The 17465-nt window shown below is 38.2% G+C and overlaps 2 protein-coding genes across 5 annotated transcripts in view; one reads left to right on the top strand and one right to left on the bottom strand.

Moving 5' to 3' along the window:
- Positions 1–2038, bottom strand: part of LOC127426431 (protein kinase C-binding protein 1-like) — a 31864-nt gene extending 29826 nt beyond the window's left edge. For all 3 annotated transcript variants that reach the window (XR_007894776.1, XR_007894775.1, XM_051673236.1), the window contains exon 1: positions 1932–2038. Coding sequence is in view for 1 of the 3 variants with exons in the window: in XM_051673236.1 (XP_051529196.1) it covers positions 1932–1945 (14 nt within the window). In the remaining 2 variants the exon portion in view is untranslated. The remainder of the gene's footprint in view (positions 1–1931) is intronic.
- Positions 2039–6272: 4234 nt separating this feature from the next.
- The window catches only part of LOC127426612 (nuclear receptor coactivator 3-like), a 91282-nt gene continuing 80089 nt past the window's right edge, over positions 6273–17465 (top strand). For both annotated transcript variants that reach the window (XM_051673544.1, XM_051673545.1), the window contains exon 1: positions 6273–6404. The gene's annotated coding sequence lies outside the window, so the exon portion shown is untranslated. The remainder of the gene's footprint in view (positions 6405–17465) is intronic.

Genomic DNA, 17465 nt, shown 5'->3' with positions numbered 1-17465 from the left:
AGTGAGAACAAACCAAATATAACACCTTTTTCACTTTACATCTTGTCATTGCAGTCTCTAGGCACGATCATGATTTCAAGCTCGATTACATTTCCTAGTGCTTGATGCATGTGCCAAGTGCTAGATGGCACTATAGGAAGTGTAATCAAGCTTGAAATCATGATCGTGTCTAGAGACTGCTGTCAAGATGTACAGTGTAAAAGGAGTTACAGTATATTTTGGTCTGTTCTCACCCAAATCCAACTGGATCGCTTCAGAAGAAATGGATTAAACCACTGGAGTCGTATGGATTACTTTTCTGCTGACTTTATCAACTTTTTGGGCCTTTTGGATCACCATTCACTTACATTGTATGGACCTACAGAGCAGAGACATCCTTCTAAAAATCTTTGTTGTGTTTAACAGAAGAAAGAAAGGCATATACTGTACATCCGGGATGGCATGAGGGTGAGTAAATGATGAGAGAATTTTCATTTTTGGGTGAACAAACCCTTTACTGATATTTTACTTATATTTTTATATTACTGTCCTATTGTACATTACTTCTCTGCTTTTTCCAGTTTTCTAACATATAATGATTGATTTAAAACAAACAACTTGGCACTAAAAAAATAAATCACATTTGTAAAAGTTCAAGCGAGGACAGATGTAAGAAAATCAAAAGTAAAAGCAAAAAATGGTCAAGCTGACAGGTGAAGCCAGACAAACAATCAGGATCAAGCGGGTTTAGACAATTAGGATAGCTAAGGGACTGTCAAACACAACTAAAAACACTGGTCATTTTACTGACACTGGCTTGTAGACTTGGAGCAGGTAAATAAAATTTTGGATAAAATCTACAGAACTAGTATGACCTCATTAGGCTACAGTTATATAAAATCAAGAGTCCAATGACTGGCTGTCCAAGAGAAATGTTTAAAATTCTTGACAAGTACATAAGCTTGTCATAAATATATGTTAATTATGTTATATTAAGAAAAGTTATTGTATTCTAAACAATTTTTGTGGTTCCACAGTCGAAAGAGGAAGCTGTCTGAAATGGCTGCAGGGCTGGAGCAAGGTATTCTGGGCCCCCTGATTGTATATTTCTCAGGGCCCCTTTATATTACAAAAATACAGTTTAGAATATGTTGTAAACTGTACAACAAATTCCCCCCTGGACCTGTGGGCCTCTAGAATCACCACCTTTCACCCCACTAGCAACGGCCCTGAATGGCTGCCAACTCATACCACAACCAGGATGTGATAAAATGACTGGCCTGTAGCAGTCTTTACAACCTGAGTAAACAGACAGAAGCCTGTATTTAACTCAGAAAGGCAAACATAAGCCTACTTTCCCATCTATACGTGTCTGTTTATGAAAGGGAAATTCTCCTCCATTTCAGAGAGAAAAACTGTTAGCAAAGGCAATCTGCTGCATGCTTTTGTAAATTAGGCCTCTATCCTAAACAAAATGGACATTCAGCATTATGTTGTCCAGTGAACAAGTGTTCCCTTAACTTGAAACCTGAGCCAAAACTGCAGCTCATTCTCTCTGCCAATCTGCATGTGAGCTTCCTCTTACAGCCTGAACTGTCTGCTTCTCTGGGCCTTCCATGAGAGGTCTGGCCTGTGACACAACCTGACACGACTGTGCACCTCTCCAGCTCTAGAGAAACCTTACTATGAGGGAAAAAAGAAGAGAGGAGGCCATTTTGGTCACTGTGCTAGCACAGGTCCGCCATGTGATCCTGGACGTTCAAAGACAAACTGAGCCAAAAGAAGAGAGTGTGATTTCTGAGCTCAGTGCCTGCCAGGATCCAGATCTTTGGTGTGGGGACAGGTTTTTTCCTGTCTCTTAGAAACCCCAGTATTTCTGCATGACAAAATTCAATTATTCAACATTAGCAGGTGGTGAAAAAAGCAAACAAGCAATGAAAAATCAGGCTTACCTCTGTGGATGCATGCCCTTAAACACAGTGTGTAATGTCAGTGCTTATTAAAACATGGAGGACAGGCTTCAGCCCTCCCTCTCTATAGGGCAGTATCGGCTCTCCAAGTCAGCCAAGCCAACATTCTGATAAAAGCTATAAGAGCAGTTCCATGATTGGCCAGTGCTCAAAGGCAGGATGAAAGGCAGCAGCTGATTGGTTGAAACGTTTCCTGAGTAAATGTCTTTTGTTCAGTTCAGGCAGGCTGTGGCAAGATTGTGGACAGGAAGAGGAGCAAGGCCTTGATCACAGAATCTAAATAAAACTAACCTAAACAGCTGAAACTCTAATAGTAGTCAACCTCTTAATGATGTGTTTTACACTAAATTAAAACTAGTAATTCTTAAAAAGGTAGAGCAACAAAACGGTTCACTATACATGCATCAGGTCCTCCCTGAAATGAAACATTCTACTAACTGAAAGATCGAACAGAAGTAAAGAATATTATTGTACCTCAAAGTTCTTTGTACATGTCATATAATAATCCCATAACAGAAGTGTAATTTCAATGTCATGAAATGCTGCTTTCCCTCAAAAGGTGTCAAAATGCTCAGATATGTGGGGGACCGTCACCTACTGCACACACTAAAAAAGCTTCCCTTCAGAAACAATTAAAATATCTCGTAATCATATGTTTAGGGCAGAACAGAGAGGGTGGGGTCTGGAAAACATTAGACAGGTTCTGAAGCAACTTTCAGTGTCAACTAGCTGCCTACACACACACACCTTGTTATATCCTTGCAAAACCAGATTTCATGTTAATAAATTAGTTTGTTCTAAACATCAGATAGTAGGCTAAAGAAAGTATGCCATGAAGGATACTGGAAAACTGAATATTTGCCATTTTAATATATATTTTTTATTATTATTACTCTTTATTATTTTTCCACATTTACAGGAAATACAAGCCATCAAGCGCTATACTGAAAATATTGCAAGCACCGCTACATAACTATGGCATCTTTAGTAGTTAAATGAATAGTTCACCTAAAAATTGTATCATCATTACCTCACTCTTATGTCGTCTCAAACTTGTATGACTTTCTTCTGCGGAAAACAAAGATATTTTAATGGAGATATGATGTCTGTTTGTCCATACAATGCAAGTGAATGGTGACCAAACTTTCAAGCTCCAAAAAGAAGATAAAGGCAGGATAAAGGTTATCCGTAAGACTCCATGGTTTAATCCATGTCTTCTGAAGCGATCTAACTGTTTATGGTGAGAACAGACCAAAATGCAATTCTTTTTACACTGTACATCTTGCCATTGCAGTCTAGGCACAATCATGATTTATAGCTCGATTACACTTACTAACGCAGAGCACTAGAAAGTGTAATCGAGTTTAAAATCATGATCGCCAAGGAGACTGCTCAAGATTTATAGTGAAAAAATTATTATTTTTAAAATAATATATTTTTCTCAATTAAACATGCTGGACTCTAAGTCTCTGAGGAGGGTGGTCAGGTGTCGACCATAATACAGCCATTAATTTACTGCCAAATTATGATGGAATTCCAGTTTCTCAAACACTGACCTCAACTACTGATAACTGTGAGCCACATTTTTTCATTTGTTTGTCACGGAAAATATTTGTATACAAAATCAAAATAGTTTTCTTTTGAAATTTTATTTTTCAAGATCCCTTAAAATATTTACATGAAAGAGAATTTTTACATACAATGTTTTTTTTTTTTTTTTTTTTTCTCAGATTTTTTCCTCCTCCTCCAAAAAAAAAAAAAAAAAAAAAAAACATTGTTTAAAAAAACATTATAAAATAAACATAATGGGAATGGGAAAATTATATGAAAGTGAAGCAGCTCAAATTTCATTATAGAAAAATATTGTACATAGTAAACAGTTGCATAGTTCGTATTGCTTTCAGATTTTTATTTTTAGATATCGTTTCCAAATGTTTTAATATAAATTTTAAAATGTTGGAATATAAATATTTTTTCAGGCCATTTAACTTTATGTAGCCTATATAATAACGAGCCGTAACATTAATTAAATCACAAATAAATACTACATTTTTATCATTCTCAATTGAAATACACTTTAAGCCTACATCATTAGGCCTACCTGTCAACGTATGCATTGAGGCCTCTACTTTTTAGAGACCTAGGGAGCCATGTTGCAGGCTATCCACTAGAGCGAGCTGTTCGGCTTTCTGCTGCCCGTGTTATCATTGCTGAGGACAGCTGTCTGAAACTCCCTGCTGCATTAATATATCAAAACACATACTGACAGAGACACACACTCAAACACACAGCATGGAAGAGCTCAGGCCTATGACTATTGATGCTATGGAGAGTTTTTTTGTTCATAGGTGCCATTGATTTTATTTACGATTTCTCAAAATAGTCACAGGCTTCTGCCAGTTTGAAATGCAGTTTAGTTTACTTTCCCCCTCATAATGGATATATCTAATTTATGGACAACAACATGGAAGATCTCAGTCCAGATATATATATATATATATATATATATATATATATATATATATATATATAGCTCCAGTGTTCCAACAACTCATTTATCTCTTTTACTAAACACTCTGTTGGCTTAAGGAGCATGAAGCACAGCGATACAATGTGCAAACCTTGAAATGAATAGATTTAATTGTTGCACTGTCAGTTTTATACTTGATGCTCATTCGTACATTTCTGAAGAATAATTTCATGTGGAGAGGGGATGGGTGAAAGAGAGGTTCATGGCTGGGTGTTTGCAGGTAGAGAATCTATAGATGCAGATGATTGGGGGGCTATCTCCTGTCCTTTTAAACTGCTATCGCCTGTCCTTTCAAAAGGGGCAGGTGGAGGGAAGGGGTTGGGGGTAACCATCTCACACTCTCGTCAGTTGTGATGTGAATTGGGGGAGGGAACAACAACAGGTCTATGGGCCTCTTTCTAGGTTTCTGAAGAATGTTATTGGGGCATTCTCAGTCTTTTCACACAAGCATGCAGTGACAAATAAAATGTTTTCATCCCATATAGAATGTTATTATTCTTTAGGTTGAAATACTGCCACTCTATTTACCAATCAGAATTCAACCTGGTGTATTGTCTGGATGTATAAGTAAACATGCAAAAAAGCTTTGTAAAATGATATTGTGAGTCTTTCCTCAGTGATTCTGATGGCTAGATAGTGGCTTGAATCCATGCTTTAGTTTCACGTCTACATTCTTGGCCAGATGAGACCAGAGGTTGTATAGCAGGGAACTGTCATGACAGGAAACAGCAAGCAATGAGCTAATTACTCCTCTATCTCTCTCTAGCTCTCTTTCTCTCTATTCTTCCCTCCCCCTCCCTCCCTCCCTCCCTCCCCTTTCCTTTTCCTTCCCTCCCTCTCTCTTTAGCACTGTCTCCTTCTCAACAGTTGAAATTCTACACTGGTATGGCTCAGAGATCACCATGGATACAAGTTCATTGCTATCTTCCATGTCTGGTCTTCCAGCCTCTGCAGACCACAAGGATAAAAGTGTGTCCTAAAAGGACTTTGACCATTAAATTATATTTGCATACAGATCTAAATACATACATCACACAGTGAGAGCTTGTGCAAACTGCCTTCAGGACGCCCATAGTGCAATAATGTAAATATGTCATGCACATATGTAAATTCATTCATATTTAATTCAATAATTGTACATACCCCTACCTTGCACATATATTACCACTTGCACATGTACATACGCCATTCTGTTATATGTCCTAAAAAAAAATTTTGTATGTCTATTTATATACTCTTACCGTGTTTTATATTCTGTTTCTCACTGTAATGTTCTGTGTGCACTTGTTTCTCCTATCATCAATAATAATAATAATAATAAAATTCCTTGTGCAATAAAGCTCATTCTAATTCTGATATTACTGACATAGATCCAGATGCCTCCGATAATTTACACTCAGGCTATCAAATAAGTTTGCTGTGTCAATAATATGCAGTCATTTACAGACAACTTCAGAATATGCAACAGAGTGACAATAAAATGCTGCGTTACTACAAACAATTCGACCACTGGTGAGCGTATTCAAAACACTCAACTATGTAAATACAGGCGTACGTCAGCGTACTCATTAGCGATACGTGACGGCTTTCTCTATGTGGTCCTTGCATGAGCTAAAAATAAATGCACTATATATTTTTTCTACGATATTGCTACTACTGCCCATCTCCTACTGGATGTCTATTTTTCGATTTGCGGGGGTTCATGTACTTGTAGTTTCTTTTTTCTTTAGTTCTGGGTGCAATGCTGAGCTCGCCCGGATGAAAGAACTACACTGCCCACAATCCCTTGCGCTCATGGTTCAGGCAGGCTTCTTTAAGCTTTGGGAGTGTTTCCCATTTAAACAAACATAGCTAATGCTGAAGATGGCGGATGCGTAGAAGTGGCTTAAAGAAACTGGAGTGTTTCACTGGATACATTTACACCGGTAAGTGAGCGGTATTACTTCGAGACGGAATGGTAAAATTTAAGTAATTGTTGTGTTCGTGAAACAATGTTACGTCCTGCCGGTTATTCATTAGTACATTCTTCTCCACGGTGGGGATCTTGCCACCTAGTTATTGTGCCTTTGAGACAATAATCGTAGTAACACTATGTTGCCAGAGACAATGTTGTCCAGCGTGTTTGTTTACTTTGACGGGTAGAGCGTTTTCATAACGAGATCCGCTTCTTTGTATTTTCTCTCCCGCTTTCATAATACTATTTTGCCTTTAAGTAGACACAGGACAACACTGTTTTCCTACAAAGTTGATTAACATTTTGTGGATATTTTCTTGAACCGTCCTCCCAATCTGAATGCTTTTCAAACGAACTACAGCTCTACTTTAATATTAAGTTATTTGTTGTATGTGCTTTCATGTTATCGCTATCCGTATATGTAATATCGCACTTATTACAAGAATCGATAGTTGTTTTACCTGTTTTAAATAGTCGATCAGCAGCAAGTTTGTTTACAAGTTTGTGGTACTACTAGATATAGTTTAATCGTCAAGCAGCAGAAATCTGAATACAGTTCAATTCAGCGTTGATCACTTTAGTACACTGTTAATAGAGCAGGATGAGTCCCAGTGTTAACTCTTACTTTTTTTAGATTTAATAATTTGTCCAACTGTTTAGAAATCATTATTTAGGAAACATTTGGTAAACAGCGTGGCTAATTAAGTATTTTTATGTATTTTTTTTTTTTTTTTTTTTTTGACTTGAAAACTAGCTGTAATGTTATGGCTGTGTTTTAAACTGTATTGAGCTGCCTGTCTAGGCAGCATTGCTGGGCATCACCGGCCCGTGTAGACCCTGAAAGTGGGAACGTCAGGATTCTTATCAGAGTCTTCAGACACTATTTTTAACATTCAAATTATTTGCTCTTGCAGTGTTATTAGCCGGAGGTATTCAGCGCACTGCAATGCTGCTGGAAAGTTTGAGGAAGTGCCTCATAATTTACTGTGCAAATGTGTACAGTTATTAAAATCCTTTTATGCAGGCTGAGATGCAGCAGTTTGAGCTAGATCATCTTACAGCTTGGTCACTTACCACCATTTTTAAAAATTGTTTACTGGCCCATTTATAGAAACATGAATGGAACCACATTTATGGGCAAATAAATAAATAAATAATAATAATAATATATATATATATGGTGCCTTGAAATATATTTTCTTTTCTTTTGTTTATCATTATTTTATCTCTCAAGATACAGGAAAATCACATGCTCAGATTGATGGAAGACTTGTCTGTAAACACAATGACTTGTGTGATTAAATGTGCACTCAGTAATTGTTGTGTTTGTCAACTTGGACTTACACTGACACCTAGCGGATTGGATGCAACATCATTCAAATACAATAGTTTTCAGTTACCAGTGCCACTGTAGAAATGCACTATTCACAGTCAGCCATAATTAATTTAATCCATGAGTGAAAGTGTCCATTAACAGGGTGGTTACTTAGATTAAGCGAGTAGTATTTGGCTGGCCATGTGATCCTAACATGGCTGGCCCCGTGAGGGGACCCTCACCATGTAGTAATAAAACTGCCTTTATATGGTTACTGATATGACTGGAATCTTCATTTTATGTGAGCAGTCATGATTTTATACATAAGTTTCAAAATGACAATTCATTTCTTTAGTACTAAAACTTTTTTAATGAGGAAAAAATGACTGATTGCACCTTTACATTTATTAAATCATGTCCAGTGGTTCAACTCAGGATGTTCCAGTATATATACAAAGGGATTAATGTAATATGCACCAACTTCCTATACTGTGTGTATTTTTAAAGTATTCTGTTTTTCCTGAATTATCAGCACCACCCTTGTTAGTGGTGGGTGTTGACAGACAATTGAATGCATGAGAAAATAATATGCGTTTTGCATCCTTTCTGTCTCAGCGGTGTATTGGTGCTTACACGCAATGAGACCCATGGATGCCCTGACTGTGTGTGGGAAAAGACCCTCTGAACTCTTCCTCACACTGGTCGCAGACTGGGCCCCACTCTTCCCCCTTCATCCCTTCCTTTCTCCGCAGCTCCCTCTCTCTCACACGCAGAGCGTCAGGCTGCATTAACTATGAATCAATCTTTTGTTGAGCACTTTGACTGCAGATGGGGTTAAGAATTAAAGGATGCATAGATTCTCTGTGCTTGTCCATTTGTTAGCTTGGCCTCTATAACTCATTAACTTGAGGGGGGAGGAATAAGGAAGAAATTCTTGTGCACAAGATGTCCCATGATTCTTCTGACTTTTGATTGAAATCCACATTGCATTTCTCTGACCTTAAGCTCCGTTTACACCGCCAGTGACATCACATGAGACAGCGACACCATCTTATTCATTTTCAGTGAGAGCACAGCGACTTACGTCGATACGAGCTGTCACGACCATCGGCGACAGAGATCGCCGTGGGGAGCGAGAAGACAAGTTGAGAACATTTCAACTTTATGCAAATGACGCGCAACATTCGCGAACAACTACCAATGAGAGTGAAGACAGAGGAGCTTACGTCATTCGTCGCCTGGCAGGGTGAGTGTGAGATACTGGAGTCGACTCGAGTGCAGGCAAGACGGAGAAGTTAAACGTTTCTGTGAGCGATTTCACTGTTTTATGTCATTTGTCTATAACCACATACATAGATATGGCCTAATAAAATGATGCGTGGAAAACCGTTTCGGCATTCTGAGTTAGTTTGATTCATATATTGATATAACGTTTGTCTTGTTTAATGATATAATGCATTAAGCACTGCTGCAGGTTATATAAAACACTTTAATCTGCAGAATGTGCATTGTTAGAGGCAAAAGAACTGATTCCTTGTCAAATTACTATGATATCTTAGTTTTATCAGCAGTATCATCTGTAAACAGTAGAGCCCGATTGATATGGAATTTTTGAGACCGATTTTAGAGGGGGAAAATTCACTGCTTTTTATTTATTTATTTATTTTCTCCCCAATTTGGAGTGCCCAATAACCAGTGCACTCCAAATCCTAGTGGTGGCGTAGTGACTCACTTCAATCCGGGTGGCGGAAGACGAATCTCAGTTGCCTCCGCGTCTGAGACGTCAAACCATGCATCTAATCACGTGGACCATTGAGCGCGTTACCACGGAGACATAGCGCATGTGGAGGCTTCATGCTATTCTTCACGGCATCCACCACAACTCACCACGCGCTCCGCCGAGAGCGAACCAACATTATAGCGACCACGAGGAGGTTACCCCATGTGACTCTACCCTCCCTAGCAACCGGGCCAATTTGGAGATAAACAGCGGCAGCGGTGTTACACCGTATTCTGCTATACAATTTCAGAGGAAACTTTCAACGGTGGAAAACCAGACTTTTAAATATTACATTTTATAAATGCAACGACTGGAATTGTTCAGTTGAAGAGGGTACCAAACTGCGAATCCTGAACAAAACAGTTTGGTGAATACATGTTTACACATTAGCTTCCACTCAGCTGACAAGCAATGAAAGTAGCTACGTGGTTAGCCAGTTAGCTATAAGCTCGTTATCATGGATAGCAAAAGATGGACTTTATTTACTTTCCAGCATTGCGTCTCACCAACTAGGTAACAACGTAGCACGAAATCAACACTCAACAGTCACAATCCACCATCGCACCATTGTCTGCTGAGCTGCAAAAAGATGCTCTGACAAACTATAGCTGGCTAACATTGCAAACAGATGTGATAGACATGAGTGACATGGTTGTCAGGGACAGGGTTAACGTTACATTAGTTATACTGAAAAGGGAAAATGATGGTGTCATTGTTTATTAACTTTCCAGGATATATTTCACAAACTAGTTTGCAACTTACCGTGAAGACACCGCTTAACTCCGCACCGCTTAACTCCGCACCGCTTAACTCCGCACCGCTTAACTCCGCACTGTCTGCAGAACCACCGTCACCCAGAACCACTGTCAGCTCAGCTCTGTAAACAGTGGCATCGGAGCATGCTCTGCTGGACAAACTACATTATGACACCAATTCTAAAGCATTGTTTTTTGCATTATATGTTCTGAAAAAAAGTTTTCATATCTGCGCATATCGGTAAACATATACGGCGATACAATATATCTGTGAAAAGCTAATATCGACCAACCAATAAATCGGTCGGGCACTAGTAAACAGCATTTCAAATACTACTATGGCCAGTAGTGCAGTCCACCATTAATGTTAGAGCGGCGACAGCAGTAGGAATACCCACCAGCGACACAGATCGCAAAGTCTATCATTCCGCCCGCGGTGTGAACGGGGCTTAAGTGTCCATTGCTGTACTCAATATCTCTAAGAATGTCTTGTGTGTTATGTGCATTGATATGTTTGTGTGTATTTCCATCTTGATTGCTAGAGGTTGTGACTAGGGGTGAAAAGGCAAAAAAGACTAATGTGTCATACACTTATCTGATGACTGTCTTAGCTCATTTTACATTGGTCAGGCAGCGTTTGTCTTCTGATGGTTTTCAAGAAGTTGAATTGATGGCGTGAGAGAGAAAGACGGAAAACAGTGTGGTTGTGGGTGACAGTTATTTTCAGTGGAGGAAAAATGCTCCAGTAATCATGTATCTGTGTCTGTTTTAAATGTAAGATTGATGGTGGGAGGTGTATAGTGTTGCTCTAAGGTGGTTGTGTTGATGGCAGTGGGGTTGAAACAAAAGCTTGATTGTTGCACTAATTTAAATATGATATAAAGGTGTTGGTGCAGGCAGTTAATATTAGCACTGTAAACTTAGTTGTGTGGTGCGGTTGACTCGCATCTCAGTGACTCGTGTGCAAAATGAATCAAAAAATGAAGCGCTTGGAACTTACAGGATATTAATGATTTATTGCACTGAACCAGATCCTTAACCATAACATTTCAAACCTTTTGTAGGAGTTTGTACTGAAATTTATTGCGCTAATTTGTGGCCCTTAAAACCCTGCTGTAACTTTCCATTCTGCTAACTAAAGAGACAAGCAGAAAAGTAAAGTTAGTCCTCCTCAATGAAGTCTAGAGAGAGCAATAAATTAATTCCTGTTGCCTCATTTTCTGTTCCAGTCCTGTACACCTTTAGGCAGCTCTGTCAATGGATGCCAGATGCACTGCATTGTTTTGTATATTAACCCTCATAGAATGCATTTCCAGTTTTTCTTTCTCTCTGTTAGCTTATTCGGCTTATAAATATTGAGTTTGTCGAACTTTCTCCCTTTTGCACTTTAAACGTACCAACCGAGAGCTCTACTGTTCAGGTTTGTCTTTCATACCTCCAAAATTCTGTGCATATCAACTGGAAACTTATGAGTCATAATTAACTTATGAGTCTCTGCATGGCATCTGTGTGTGAGCATAACTGTGTGCACTTGCTAAATTTTTACAGCTCCCTTCACTGTCCTATAGTACAAGTCGAATTTAAAAGGAATGTGTAAGTTGCATCCAGCTGTGGCTGCTTGTGTAAAGCTGTGTTGCCATGACGACACTCCTGCACGACTGGCTCAAGGTCGATCAGGTGGTGACGAGGAGCTGGATGAGCAAGGCGACGGCGTGTGCATGATATGCACATACGCGGAAGCTCTCTGCAATACTGTGGGTGCTTGAAAGTGAAACTTATTAAGGAAATAGGTGCAAACATTGAGTTTTAGATTTGACATGTTTCTCTTGTGCATAAAGACTTACTCTTGATGGTGAAAGGGCTTGAGGAGGAACATGTTGTGTTTTTATTTACTCCTTGCGGTTTAGCTTTTTAAGCTGTTGTATTTTCCAGTCCAGTTACCAGGTTTCTTCATGATCTGTCGTTGTTTTCCAAAACACAAGCAGGAAATCTTACTGTTATTGCCATGAAAAGAGGCAAGAAAGAGGGGGGAAATGGCTAACGAGAAAGAAAGAGTGAAAAGTGTACCCCTTTTTATTTCCTCTCTCGTTTTTTGGCTTTCTTACCCTCTGCTGAAGAATGCTCATAAAACGGGTTCACCTGAATAAGCCCACGGGAGGGTAAGGCCCTGGTCTGGTCTTGTTACCATTGTAAAAAGTTAGAAAGACTTGCTGTGTGTTTGTGTTGTGTTTAGGGCCCTGTTGTATAATAGTAGAGAAAAGTTTTAAGTCATGAAGTAAACGTTACCAGATGCGTTCTTGAGCACTCAAGACTAGAGGAGGGGGGGAGCAAGAAAGAAGTAGAGAGAAAGTCAACTTTGGATGAACTTCTCAACTGCTTAGCAGCCACCTTGTTTTCATTTTGCCAGCATCCCAACCCCCCAATTTGACGAAAGGTTTGTGGAGAGGTTAGTCAGATTTCCACACTTACAAAACCCCTCTGTAGCACTGGAATCCTACTTCTGAACTCTACAGCCCCACTACAGAACTGTAGAATTAACGCTGCAATTCATGCCAACTGAGTTCTAAAATGACAATTCTGTCATCATTTACTCACCCTCTTGCCGTTCCAAATCCATATGAGGGCAATTCTTGCATTATGGATGTGAGATTTACAGTGAAAACATGAAATTTAACTTCACCTGTGAAGTACCAATTGCCTGTATATCAAACCATTTGAATGTATAATCTTAAACGCATGCAGATAGAGTCCAGATGTAAAAGTTTTTTAGTCTAGACAACTTTTTTCCTCCCAGTTTAGATTGGGAAATTAACTTGCGTTACGGATTGGGCTAGGTAAAAATATATAGATTTTCACAATCCTTTTTAAAAAATCACAATATCGATTCTTAAATTCCAAGACCTTTAAGTTGCCTTATAATATGCAAACATTACACATTACTGATAGATCTTTTACTCTATGCAGCAACCCTCTAGTAATCACTCGCATATGCAACCAGATTTCACGCTTTGTGACAAAAAATGTCTGTGATTAGTCAATGGCTGGTAAATGTTCATATTCACTCACCAATGATTGAGATAAATTGGCGAAGAGGTGTAGCACTGGGATCCTTTCACTGCGTGTTGAGAGTGTAAAAAGTTTAATGTTGGTTTGACTCGAAGCTATTCTAGTCCTTTCATTTATGTGTTTGCACTCAACCAGTGAGACAGAACTGTTTTTTAGCATGTGTTCCACGAATCAATGTAAAAATACTTGTAAATAGGGATGCACCGATATAGTACAAACATGTTATATGTGAGCTCTGTTTTGAACTGCAAATACAGAAGTGCAAAAATGTTTTACAAAATACTATTTTTTCACATCAATGATCATGCTTTTAGTTATTTTTCTTTTTAAATATTTTTACTTATTTTTATATTTTGGTCATGTGTTCAACGATCAAGTCCACGTTCAAGGGAAATTATTTATTTTTAGAACAATAAAAATCTTTTGTACCTCTTTGTACATTTTTAAAGCATAATTTCTGAGCAAAACAGCGATCTGATGACAAAATAAGGTAAGTGGCAAAATATCAGTATCGGCAAATAGTTTTTATAAAAATCGATATCGGTGTCAGCCAAAAATGTCCATATCAGTGCATCCCTACTTGTTAATAATACAAATTATGGATGTAACAAAATATAATATATGCAATATAATATGCAGTTTCAAGACATCCTATTGATGGAATACATGGATGTACATTTTCATTTTAAAAAAGCTAAAATATAACACATGATGTAACACATAACTAATGATAAAATATAATTTTTTAAATGATTATTTTCGTAATGTACGTAAGGTCCCCTGTATAATTAACAGCAGTAGCTGAGAATACTATTTCTTTCATATTTAAGCAAAATAGACATTATGACCCCGTTTACACCTGGTATTAAGATGGGTTTCATGTGATCCGATCACAAGTGGTCAGCACTAAATGCAGATCTAAACGGGGTCTAAAACGTTTTGTGATCGAATCCCAAAAACCACATACTGAGATTTGAGGTGTAAATGCTTCTCGGACAGCAGCGAATCACCACCCCTCACCTGTCAATTAACAAAGGCACTACAACAAGAGTTTTAAACTTTGCCGCTTATTTGCTGCTTTAAAGGGATCAGGAAGTGCTATTTTTTTTTTTATAATTTTATTTTCTTCCCTGATGTCCACTGATAATGTTAGAAGTTATTTTTTTTTTCACCAAAACAGTTTTAATTTAGTAATATATGATATATACACCAATCAGCCTTAACATTAAAACCACCTGCGTAATATTGTGTAAGTCCCCCTCATGCTGCCAAAACAGTGCCAACCAGCATTCCAGAATAGCATTCTGAGATGCTATTCTTCCCACCACAATTGTACAGAGCGGTTATCTGAGTTACTGTACACTTCAAACCTTTATCTACTCCGAGCAAAAAGCCATCACACGGAGCAGGTATCACATTTAAATTAGTGCAACAATCAAGCTTTTGTTTCAACCCCACTGCCATCAACACAACCACCTTAGAGCAACACTATACACCTCCCACAATTAATCTTACATTTAAAACAGACACAGATACATGTGACTGTAGACTGGCCATTCTCTGTCATTTCTGTCCACAGAACTGCCGCTCACTGGATGTTTTTTGTTTTTGGCATCAATCAGAGTAAATTCTAGAGACTGTTGTGTGTGAAAATCCCAGGAGATCAGCAGTTACAGAAATACTCAAACCAGCCCGTCTGGCACCAACAATCATGCCACGGTCCAAATCACTGCGATCAAATTTCCCCCCCCATTCTGATGGTTGATGTGAACATTAACTGAAGCTCCTGACCTGTATCTGCTTGATTTTATGCACTGCACTGCTGCCACACCATTGGCTGATTAGAAATCGCATGGGTGATTGTTGGTATCAGACGGGCTGGTTTGAGTATTTCTGTAAGTGCTGATTTCCTGGCTGTTTTGCCATTGTTTTGGCGGCATGAAGGGGACCTATACAATATTTGGCAGGTGGTTTTAATGTTGTGGCTGATCGGTGTGTGTGTGTGTGTGTGTGTGTGTGTGTGTGTGTGTGTGTATATATATATATATATATATATATATATATATATATATATATATATATATAATCATAAAATATTGTGAACATATTTCTTGCATATCACCCAGCCCTAGGAGGGAACAAAACTAATGTATTCAAACACATTCAAAGTCATTATCCTTCTGAAGCAGCTAAACTGGGTCCTGGGATGAAAGGTAATAACACACCAACATTAAACCCGCAACAACCCACAATAAGTGACGTATTTGCCCGGACAACAAAATACACAACCGGTATCCCATGATGGATAGAATGCATGGATGAAGTAGGTTCATGGCCAAAGAGATGTTGCCCTTCACAACTGTTGAAAAGCCATCTTTCAAAAAGTTGAACAACACACATTTTAATAACACTTAATTTCTTTCAGATTCATTTGAATTTTTAGTTAAATAAAAATAACGTTCAAAGTTTGAAATCAAACTGCCTTGCATTATAGTGTTGGCTATTGCTAACCCCATAGTACCACTTAGCGTCCAACCAGCAGTTATACCGGTGTTAGTCCGTTTTAAACGTACCGGTGTGACAATTATGATATCGTGGTAAGTCTAGAACAGACAGATTTCAAAACGAGATTAGGTTGGCAAATATAAATGCTCTTTAGACTGGGGAGAAATTTTTGAGTTCTAAAATTTACAGTGTGTTTTTATAGTACAGTTACCAGTTATTTGTCTAAATATCAAGGACAATTTTATTCTCCATTTTATGACCCCTTTAAAAGGAAAAAAAAAATGTGCGAGCAGAACATTTTAAAAAGCAAATGCGTACACAAGCACGAGAACTTCACAGATCTTCTTCAGTTTATCTGATATCAACATAAAGAGATACAAAGCTCAACTAACACAGACTAAAACAATGGATAATTTTGCACTAAATGTTGTGTTTGTGCTAAGATTAAACTTCAACTGCATCTGGGAGAAACAACGTGCCATTTTGTTCGAGCTTTGCTTGTCTTTTCTGGCTTTTTCGCGGTTTATTATCATGTAGTAACACAATGATATAGTGATTGATGTAATGAAATCAGAGACCCTCACCTCGAAATCTGAACACAAGTGGTCACAGGAGATGCATTTAAATGACCAGGTGTAAACAGCGAAGCGTCTCACCTAACTTAATATGATGTGAAGAACATGTAATGTTTAATTTTTATTCATTGTCGTTTTCACATTAAACGGATATGTTACAGATGTGACATCACTCCATTTTGGAAATAACGGTTGTAAAAGTGGCACTTACATAATGAGGAAAAACCATCTAAAATGCTTTGAAACCTGCAGACTTTCTTCATCATACTTAACATCGATATACACTGGCGGCCAAAGTTTGAAATAATGTACAGATTTTGCTCTTATGGAAAGAAATTTGTACTTTTATTCACCAAAGTGGCATTCAGCTGATTACAATGTATAGTCAGGACATTAATAACATGAAAAATTACTATTACAATTTGAAAAAAAAAAAAGTTCAGAACTTCTTAAACTACTTCAAAGAGTTCTCATCAAAAAATCCTCCACCTGCAGCAATGACAGCTTTGCAGATCCTTGACATTCTAGCTGTCAGTTTGTCCAGATTCTCAGGTGACATTTCACCCCACGCTTCCTGTAGCACTTGCCATAGATGTGGTTGTCTTGTCGGGCACTTCTCACGCACCTTACAGTCTAGCTGATCCCACAAAAGCTCAATGGGGTTAAGATCCATAACACTCTTTTCCAATTATCTGTTGTCCAATGTCTGTGTTTCTTTGCTCACTGTAACCTTTTCTTTTTGTTTTTCTGTTCAAAAGTGTCTTTATTTGCAATTCTTCCCATAAGACCTGCACCCCTGAGTCTTGTCTTTACTGTCATACATGAAACTGGTGTTGAGCGGGTAAAATTCAGTGAAGCAGCTAGAGGCTCTTATGTACTTATCCTCTTGTTTACTTGTACATCTGGCCTTCCACATCTCTTTCTGTCCTTGTTAGAGGCAGTTGTCCTTTGTCTTTGAAGACTGTATTGTACATCTTTGTAGGAAATCTTCAGTTTTTTGGCAATTTAAAGCATTGCATAGCCTTCATTCCTCAAA

The sequence above is a fragment of the Myxocyprinus asiaticus genome, chromosome 35 (assembly GCF_019703515.2).
Source record: "Myxocyprinus asiaticus isolate MX2 ecotype Aquarium Trade chromosome 35, UBuf_Myxa_2, whole genome shotgun sequence".
In the NCBI taxonomy this organism is placed as follows: Eukaryota; Metazoa; Chordata; class Actinopteri; order Cypriniformes; family Catostomidae; genus Myxocyprinus; species Myxocyprinus asiaticus.
This window is presented reverse-complemented; position numbering and strand designations above follow the sequence as displayed.